The sequence below is a fragment of the Thamnophis elegans genome, chromosome 1 (genome assembly GCF_009769535.1).
Source record: "Thamnophis elegans isolate rThaEle1 chromosome 1, rThaEle1.pri, whole genome shotgun sequence".
In the NCBI taxonomy this organism is placed as follows: domain Eukaryota; kingdom Metazoa; phylum Chordata; class Lepidosauria; order Squamata; family Colubridae; genus Thamnophis; species Thamnophis elegans.
Genome location: NC_045541.1, coordinates 119,481,821 through 119,491,987, shown reverse-complemented (window position 1 = coordinate 119,491,987; position 10,167 = coordinate 119,481,821). Strand labels below are relative to the sequence as shown.

Here is a 10,167-nt window from a genome sequence, read left to right as displayed (position 1 = left end):
AAGGAGAAATGCCAGAAAATATATGACTGTACATGCACTGGGTTCCTCCCATATGAGCCCTTAACATGAAGGAATAATGAATATAACAAACATAAAAATAGTTATATTAATGTTTAAATATAGTTTATGTTTAGGAAAGTGTTATTATCACTTACATAAATTTGCTGAACAATATAAATATTGATATAACTGAAATATATATGGGCAGATAGAAGAGCTTGACAGTTTTAGATCTGTAAAACATTTGCATGTCCATAAGCCATCCCCAGAAAGAAGTTAATCAGGAGGTATTTATTTAGAAGTCCTATTGCAACATGAAAATGAGACAAAAATATTAATTATGAGACACATTTTCCTGAAACAATACACAAAGAATTAATGAAGTAGATTTTACCAACGTTGTTTAGGTTGGTAGAACATTACTCTTCATTCACATCTTCCTCTTTCAGCTCATCTGCACAGAAATAAAACCATTTCTGGATTAATGAAAGATCTTTAGTATTCAACTTGAAAATATAGATTTTGAATTTGGTTGGTCAGAAGAAATCTCATCATCACCATCTTAATATTTTTCTGCATTACACAGGTCTATAACCACATATTTTATAATATATGTAGAATTTTATCTATAGATGCATATTTGTATCTGTGCTAGTCAAAGTATAATAAAGTTTACCTATCTATTTGATTTAACCTCTGCCAATCAATACTGATATTAGTAAGAGCATTCCTTTTCATATGATCTCTATGCAGTACTGGAGGAGCCAGAGGTACTTTGACAAATTTCATAAATTATACTGCAATGACCTCCATTCTTAATCTTTTCCCCAGAGACATTAACTGCAAATCTGTTCTCACACAATAAATTATTCTAATTGTTATCACTTAAAACAGGAGTACTTAAGGGCTATTATGTACCCTGCTGGAAATACTCTAAAAAGTATGCAAGACCCAGACAAAAATATTTAATTGTATTTAATTTAGTGAAAGCTAAAAACTCTCAGGGAGCCTAAAAATATTCTTAATTCTCCAAATAGATAAAATTTCAATGGCTCAAGCCGCTCCAGAGGAAGTGAGGAATTAGTTAGAAGCAATCTCATCTACCAGATCTAAATTCAAGAGTGGAAAGAATAAGTCTTGCTGTTCACAGATAAAATATGGATTTAAGGAATAGAACTGAGTATCACAGAAATAGTTTGAAACACCACTTTTTGCATTTTATCTATATCCAGTTTCAACAGAATAACTTTAAAGGTTGAACAATATGTATCAATTTTAAAATTCTCTCAGTAAGTATAAGACTCGTTTTTATGTTTTTTTAAAAACTACAGAATCTTTTAAACTATGGAGTCACCGTGTGAGAGTTTTGTGGTCACACAAATCTGTTTAATAAATAAAAAATAAATAATTATCAGACATCTATTGTTCATCTAGATAACTGGGATATTATGAATTTTGATGAAGAATTCAGGATGATCTTAGACAAATTTGGCATTTTATCTAATAGAATAATAGTATCAGAAGATTATCCAGGTTTGAAGAAGGAGAAATAAATACAGACTCAGCTCAAGTGAGACAGAACAGCTGCTAATACAAATGGGCTTGTCTTGGACTCACAAATGAACTGAAAAATGAACTGATAACCAAGATAATAAGCACCCTTCAATGTTCAATAATGTATATTTATCTTCTTAGCATGTGTAACTATATTTATTTACATCTATTCTTTGTTATCATTTTATTTCCACTCTTGTTATTGATTTCAACTTTGGCTATTTTAGATGGCTAATTTCTCATGTATCAGATATGTCCCTTATAAGGAATTATATAATGTTCTAATCTGTGCAGTCGATGTTAGCATCTGCTTATTAAAGTAAACAACATTAAAGATATCAACATAATATATTTAATAAAACATTTCAAATCACTGAGTGAAAAGATCTGAGCAAATAGTTCTGGGTACTACTTTGAGGCACAGGTACATTTAAATAACATGGGAACCTTACAGTCTATTTGAGTGAGGTTAGCATTAATAATCTATCCCTAGGGCATGAATGGTTAAATCTAGACTAAGACTAGTATATTTATTAGGGCAAAGACACTTAACTAAAGCATAATTAACATTAGTAGTAGAACCATGGGAGATATGTAGAGAGCTAACCAAATCTATTTTGTTATCCATGTTCCTTCCTCTCTCCCATCACACTTTTTTCCCATCTTCTGCCCTTATAAAATCCCTCTTTCAACAACTGCATTGTTTCAGAGTAACGACCTCATTCAATGGCATTTAATCCACTAATTTTAACCACAGGTCTTAACAGAAACACAATGGCCCAGTCACAATCCATTCATAATGACACATAAAAAAAGAAAGAAATGGTGAAAGAAGAGTATATTAACTAAGCAAAATGTTTTCGGGGGGAGGGGGACCAACAATCCAGTTGCCTTTTGAAAAGCACATTTGGGATAACCATTACCTGAGGACTGAGAATCTCCATGGGCGTTATATTCTAAATCTGGCATGAAATGTTAGCAAAATAAGAGGTGATATTTAGTAAATACTAAATGCAACCTAAGTTCAGCAAGGAAGGAAAGCAGCAATAGACAATGTAAGAAAGATATTGCTATTTACCTCTGAAATGAATAAATCAGTATTTTTAATACTCATTTCTGAGTATTATTCTGATTTTTTTATTTGATTCAAATTCCTCCATCCAGTACCAGTGTTATTTAACTTCAAAATATTACAAGCAAAAGAGCAACTGGATTTTGCAACAGTTTCAGAGGGATCATCTTATTTCAACAGCAACATTAATTATTTATTGCCCAGCAAGGAGCAGAAGAAATATTGTTGTGTGATAAAAGAACACACTTAAGCAAAGTTTAAGAATATTATTAAATATTGTGAAGAATGCATCAGACTAAATAATATTCCAATTAATGCAATTGATGCAGATGAGAAGCCTGTATTTGAAGAGAAAAATGAGAAGCTTGGTAGCATGTTTAAAATAATTTGCCATGGAAAAAGAGGCATAGCTAATATCCTCGTGTGAATTGAAATTTAAGAAAACATTTTGAAATGGTCTGCTATTCTCAACACCATTCTGTACTTTTGTGCATAACCAGCATAACCACCAAACATTAGTGCATATGTTTGATGAAATCCTGCTTGACTTATCTGGGCTTTTATAATCATAATCAAATGCTTGGTCTAAAAGTTTATTAACAGCCTCACCTCCTCTGGTTTTTAGTGTTATGCTAGGAATGCTGGCATCTGTGGAAAGTTCATTGTTCATGCTGACACAATAAAAAGATTCATCAAGAAAAGGCCTTTTCATCTTGTCTGTAGTGGGAACCTTTGACATGAAGAAATCTTCAGAGCCATTAGCAGTGTCTGGTGCCTCCTCTTGGTTTTCTTCATTTCCCTTTTTCTCTGACATGGAAAATTCAAAAAATGTCTTGCTGGGATTACAGCAGGAGTCTATATTTTCATACTCATCTCCAAGCATTTCCTCCTTTGCTGGTAGTTGAATATAATCTAACACTTCATTCCTAGAGTCTGACATGTTCTCTTCAAAGATGTCACAAGGGCTCATCCTCTCAACAGAATTTTCCTGACATCTGGTTAGATTAAGATCACATCCTCTTCTTAGGCTTTGCATACAGTCTTCCAGAAGGGCATGAAGTTGCTCTTCTGAGAGGCAAGGGGGTACATCTGGCTGCAAAAATAAGGGGGGGGGGAAATCCCCTCCATTAAAATAAAGCTACAAATAATTTTATCATAAAACAGCACAGAAAAATAATGATCCCTGATGCTAAAGGTCATACATTAAGATCCAAAAGAAATGAACATGCCCAGATTATGAATCAAGGCATTTTCAGTGTGATCTGTTATTAGAAATACACTTGTTGCCTTTGATTTTTTTTTAACAAAGCATACACAAACTTGCTAGAACAATGAAATGAAGTGATCCTGGGGAAAAACACCTCACAAGATAGCCCACTGACAATATGCGATCCCATTATTTAGATTTTATCTCTTTTCTTCACTGACCTATCAATATACAGTGTTTCAAATGAATACTAATGTATATTTTAAGAAGGATTCAAATATTAATTACTAATAGATATTTAATGGAGGGGGCGCGATGGCTCAGTGGTTAAAGAAGCTGAGTTTGACAGCCCGTGTTCAAGACCCAAATGCCATGGAAGGGGTGAGCTTCCGTTCCTCGACCCACATAGCAGTTCCTGCCCACATAGCAGTTTGAAATCATGCAAATGAGTGTAGATAAATGGGTAACACTTCTGTGGGAAAGTAAAAGCATTCTGTGTGCCTTTGGTGCATAGTCATTCTGGCCATATGACCATGGAAAATGTCTTTTGACAATGCTTGCTCCCTCAGCCAAGAAACGGAAATGAGCACCATGTCCTAGAGTCAGACATGACTGGACAGGGAAAACTTTAACTTTACCTTTCTATATTTTGTAGAAATTACTGACAAAATATTCATGGAAGGCCAAAATCCCTAAATAATTTTCCTCAGATTTAGACTGCTTTTTGATAGCGGCTTCAAACTACCAGATATTTCAACTCTAACCATTGTGCTTCCATTCTAGCACCTCTATTTCTATGGATTGAGAACTTGTCTAAATATTAACAGCTGCTATGATTCTCCATGATTCTCATTGGAAATTATGAACAATTCCTTCTTCAGAAGAATGGCAAATTAAGTTATGGCAACATACATCAATATTAAAACTTACCACATATCACAAAACATACCTGATCTAGAAATTAACTCATTAGGGAAATCATTTTTCAACACTAATCTTCGTTGAAAATTACCACATCTTAGTTACCACATCTGAACTTTGAATTTTCTGACCTTATAGTCAACTTTTTAAACTTGCAAAATTTTCAACATTAGTCAGAAATTTTTTTGTAATTCTTTTACTTCATTTTGTAATGCATAAAGTAATATTAGTCACAGTTGTTAACAGAACATAATTCTAACACTGTCTAAGTTTAATGCCAGTTTAAATCTTCAAATTAATATATAAGTCATTTCAATATACAAATTTAAATTATTCTTAAATTGTTGTTATTTCAAAATTTTATAGCAAAGTAGCATGGTGTTAAATTATATTCCTAAAAGAAAGAATTTGTCATTTTCTGAGCCATTAGGTTTTATCAAAAGTGGTACTGAGCAAAATACTTTTACATAAATGAAAAAAGAAAAAAAATCCTCTTGATCTTAAGGAATGAATTCCAGATAATTGCTACCTATTTTTAAATATTTTTATAGTCCAAAAACTAGAAGATGGAGCAAAGTATTTCTATATAGTCTATATTTAATGATAAGATGAAAGATATATATTAACATAGTTCCTTTTCCTGTTCATTTTATTTAATAATTATGTAATTTATATCCTACTGAATAATTAGTGGTGTATTTTGTTGTGGTTTGTTATAACCAATGATAAAAAGAAAAACCCTGACAATGGCCCACTGAGTCACATTTTATGAACTATATAGAAAACAATATATAATGATACTTCTATAAAATATAAAATTATCAGATCAAGTTACCTAAACAAATAAAGGAATCAGGCGACTATTATCACTTAAGTAGAGATTACTATAACTACTTTCAAAAGTTACATTTTTTAAAGAACGTGTGTCTATCAATTATTATATTTTTAATTTTTCTTCACGTAATCTGAAAGATTCATTTTGTACGATCTCCAAAGATCCTTAGTGAAGCTTTGGGTCCAGAACAACATGTATATAACAGGACCGTCTGCTTCTCATAAATGCTAAACTGGACCCAATTCATTTTAAGGAGGCTAAATAGTAAGCTATCTGCATCAAGTGATATTGAGAATACTCTAGAATGGGGGTGTCAAACTGGTGACCTACGGGCTGGATGCGTCACACACAGGCCATGCCCTCCCAGCTCTGCAAATGGGGACAATGTCGTGAAACGTCACGTGACAGCAACATGATGTGGCAAGTTTGACACCCTTGATCTAGGACAAAAGTATATTTTAATTAATCATGAGAAGTGCTAGAAATGTAAAAACTGGATAAGTTATGTCACCCTTTCAAATGGCTACTCAAAAAATGATTAAACCCACAGTAACTGTTTTGATTGACCTATTTAGTTAAACATATTTCTAACAATATTTTATTATTTATATTGAAAGCAAATACAGACATAAAATGAATGATATTTCTTGATTAAAAATCAATCAAAGTACATAACTAAAATGTTTGCATAATAAATGACATCTAAATAAAACATGCTAACAGTTCAATATTAACTAAATCAATAACACATATAAACCAGTTAATTCAATATGTAGTACAACAACATTGAAAAATTAGATGAAAGTGATGGCTACTAAATTCCTGCTTAAGAGACAGAATGGGTGGATTTCCACAAGTAAGCTATTCTCTCACTTTGGCACCAAACAGACAAAGTCTTGTTTTGAATGATCAGGCATTATCTACAAAATGTTACGTTTATACTTCTGAAAAATTTCAAGTTCTATTTATCTAACCTAAAATCAGCACATTGAATGTTTTAGGAATATTACCAATTCTTTCAGTAAATCAGTATTGGATTCAATTCAGCCAATCATTTCAATTCGCCCAATCAACCTTGGGTTCACTGGGAAATATTTATATGTATACTGAACAACAACATGAAAATTAATGGAGCTTAAAGGTTTTGGCTGGTGGGGTCTTGAAACTACATGGTCATGGTTGGATAAATTTGATGAGATGCTACAAAAGATAAAGATGAGAAGTTAAAAGCATAAAAGGCAATATAGTAGGCTTTGTTAAGATGGAGGAGGCAAAAATGGTTTCATGAATAGATTGGGACTGAGAGTTGTAATGAATGATATTACATGAACTAGATTTAACTATATTTCCCTTACCTTTCTTATTTCAGATCTTTATTTGGTTTGTGTTTTTTGTTCCTTTTCTGAACTTTACACAATATATTTATCTTGAAAGGAATTAATGTGAGGATTTTGTAAGGACATTCAATTATTAACCGTTCAGGAGAATGTAAAAGGAACAGTTTTGTTGTACAAAATCAAAATGAGTTTAGATTTTGCATATAATTTTCTCTTTTTTTCTGTATCCAGAAACAATTGCCCATTCAGTAGATGTAACAGTAAAATCACTCTTCCAATTTTCTCTAAGGGGAAGTACTTTAGAGAAGGGGGGCTCCTTTCTTCTCATATTTCTTGTGTGTCTCCTTATACAAATAGTTCTTGACAAGAAGTAAATCAGCTGAGACAATCAGCACAAGGCCTGACATTTGGATAAATAATTAAAAGATTGGGTTACCTGTATGAACCCATCTAGTTTTCTGCTTACAGACTTGGTAGTCATACTGTACATAATTGTACTAAAATTGTTAAGCCTGTCAAATGCCAACTTAGAGGAGACATCTATGTTCAATGGAACCCAGCAAAGCTCTGGCAATAGAAATCCCATCTCATTTTTAAATTTTCTCTTGTAAAAGTAAAATGCAACACTTTAATTGTATGTTATTGATGTGTCTAACAGCACCAGAAAGGGCAAAATCTGGCCAAAGACAAAACTCTCTGAGGTTTAATGGGAGAATTAAGTGGAGAAAACCAAATATCTCCCAGAAATCATTAAGACTTGGCTTCTCTGGTCGAATTGAACTGTTGTGATTAGCAAGGTCTTATTTCTTGAAGCTGGAAGAAAAAGAGGTGTAAGGCGAACAGGAAGAATTGGGGTACAAGGTGTTTGCACTATTGCCATAATAATTATGTGGAAGTTATTCCTATTTCTCCAAATAAATAAATAAATATCTGCCTCAATCTATAAACATTTTTGGTCTTCTGTTATTAGACTAGAGAAAATATTGTAAAATTAGCGTTTTACAATATTTTAGAATTTTTAATAAACCCCAATTGACAGGCTGCTGAATTTGCTAAATCATAAGCTACTATTTATAAATCATGAGGCTAGATTCATATAAATAGTAAACCAAAAGTAAACAAATCGCATTCCAGTTTGTGCAGTGTATGAATGCAATTACTGCCTTTCCTTAATTTATTTCACCATCTTTGCTCTGGCCTTTTACTGCAAATTGGAAGCCCTCTGGAATTCACAATACTTCTACAGTCTTTCAATATTTAAAATATTTAAATAAATATTTGAAAGCTAAATTAATATATATTTAAAGGTGAACTATTTAGATATGCATTTTGACTGACATATCTGCATAACACTCATATAAGAAGGCCACATTTAAAGAAGAATGAATGTTGCTATGCAGTTCAGATCGAACTGCAGCAAATAACAGCCGCATTTTTTTTCTTAATTTTTAATCAGATGCTATGTCTATGCAGATGATAGTTTTCATTGCAAAAATGGAGAATGGGGTCTGGGTAAACAAACAGTTCCTTATTCATATTCAGTCATGCTGGATGTCCTCTAAAGAATCTTCCTGCCAGCTCTCTGAACTTTCCTGAGGCTGGAGGGTGGAGCTACTGGCTGTGAGAGGGGAGTCAAAGAGATCCATAGGACTACAATAGAGTAAAGTTATCTCATTTTATTTGAACTTTCCTGAGGCTGGAGGGTGGAGCTACTGGCCTCAAGAGGGGAGTCAAAGAGATCCATAGGACTACGGTAGTGGCCCGCCATTAGGTGTGCAAATCATATACCTATAAACCAAAAATAGCAATAATATTACAGAATAATGCATTCTTCAACAAAATTAGTGGACCAGAGGAATGCCATTGATATAATTTACCTGGACTTCAGCAAGGCATTTGATAAAGTAGACTATAACCTACTACTAGATAAGTAGAAAAAGGTGGGTTAGAGAGCATCACGACCAGTTGGATTCATAACTGGCTGACCAACCGCACTCAACGTGTAGTCCTCAATGGAACTGCATCTACATGGAGGGAGGTATGCAGTGGAGTACTCCAAGGCTCTGTTTTAGGCCCAGTACTCTTCAACATCTTCATCAATGATATGAATGAGGGGATAAATGGGGAACTCATCAAATTTGCAGATGACATCAAGATGGCAGGAATAGCCAACACTCCAGAAGATAGGCTTAAGATACAGAAGAATATTGACAAACTTGAATATTGGGCACTATCTAACAAAGTGAAATTCAATGGTAAAAAAGGAAGGTTCTACATTTAGGCAAGAAAAACAAAATGCACAGGTACAGTATAGGTGGTACCTTGCTCAATAATAGTAACTGTGATAGGGATCTTGGAAACCTAGTGGATAACCATTGAAATATGAGCCAGCAGTGTGCAGCAGCTGCCAAAAAAGCCAACACAATTCTAGGCTGCATAAACAGAGGGATAGAATCAAGATCACACGAAGTGTTAATACCAATTTACAATGCCTTGGTAAGGCCACACTTGAAATACTGCATTCAGTTTTGGTCACCACGATGTAGAAAAGATGTGGAGACTCTAGAAAGAGTGCAGAGAAGAGCAACAAAGATGATTAGGGGACTGGAGGCTAAAACATATGAGGAATGGTTGCAGGAACTGGGTATGTCTAGTTCAATGAAAAGAAGGACTAGGGGTGACATGATAGCAGTGTTCCAATATCTCAGGGGTTGCCACAAAGAAGAGGGAGTCAAACTATTCTCCAAAGCACCTGAGGGCAGAACAAGAAGCAATGCGTGGAAACTAATCAAGGAGAGAAGCAACTTATAACTGAGGAGAAATTTCCTGACAGTTAGAACAATTAATCAGTGGAACAGCTTGCTTCTAGAAGTTGTGAATGCCACAACACTGGAAGGCTTTAAGAAGATGTTGGATAGCCATTTGTCTGAAATGGTATAGGGTTTCATGCCTATGCAGGGGTTGGACTAGAAGGCCTCCGAGATCCCTTCCAACTCTGGTCTGGTCTGGTCTGGTATTGTATTGTATTGTACTGTACTGTACTGTATTGTAGTAAGCTAGAGGGAGGCTACTAGCATGGTTCCCCTGACCCAAGATGCCATTTTCCACCTGACAGTTTTTGAGCTTAGTTACATTCCTCAGTTGTATGAGGATATAGGATAAATCCAATCTATAGGACAAGTCCTCTGCATGTGGTAGGAATGTCCATTCATAATCACCTTGTGCACAAATCCTCTTGGAA

General features: G+C 34.1%; 1 protein-coding gene across 1 annotated transcript in view; it reads right to left on the bottom strand.

Annotated features, from left to right (window-relative positions):
* Positions 1-419: 419 nt before the first annotated feature.
* FSIP1 (fibrous sheath interacting protein 1) overlaps positions 420-10,167 on the bottom strand; it is a 55,074-nt gene continuing 45,326 nt past the window's right edge. Inside the window, exons 11-12 of the mRNA XM_032213630.1 lie at positions 3,141-3,719; positions 420-476 (exon numbers count right to left, since the gene is read on the bottom strand). Coding sequence (XP_032069521.1) covers positions 420-476; positions 3,141-3,719 — 636 coding nt within the window. The remainder of the gene's footprint in view (positions 477-3,140; positions 3,720-10,167) is intronic.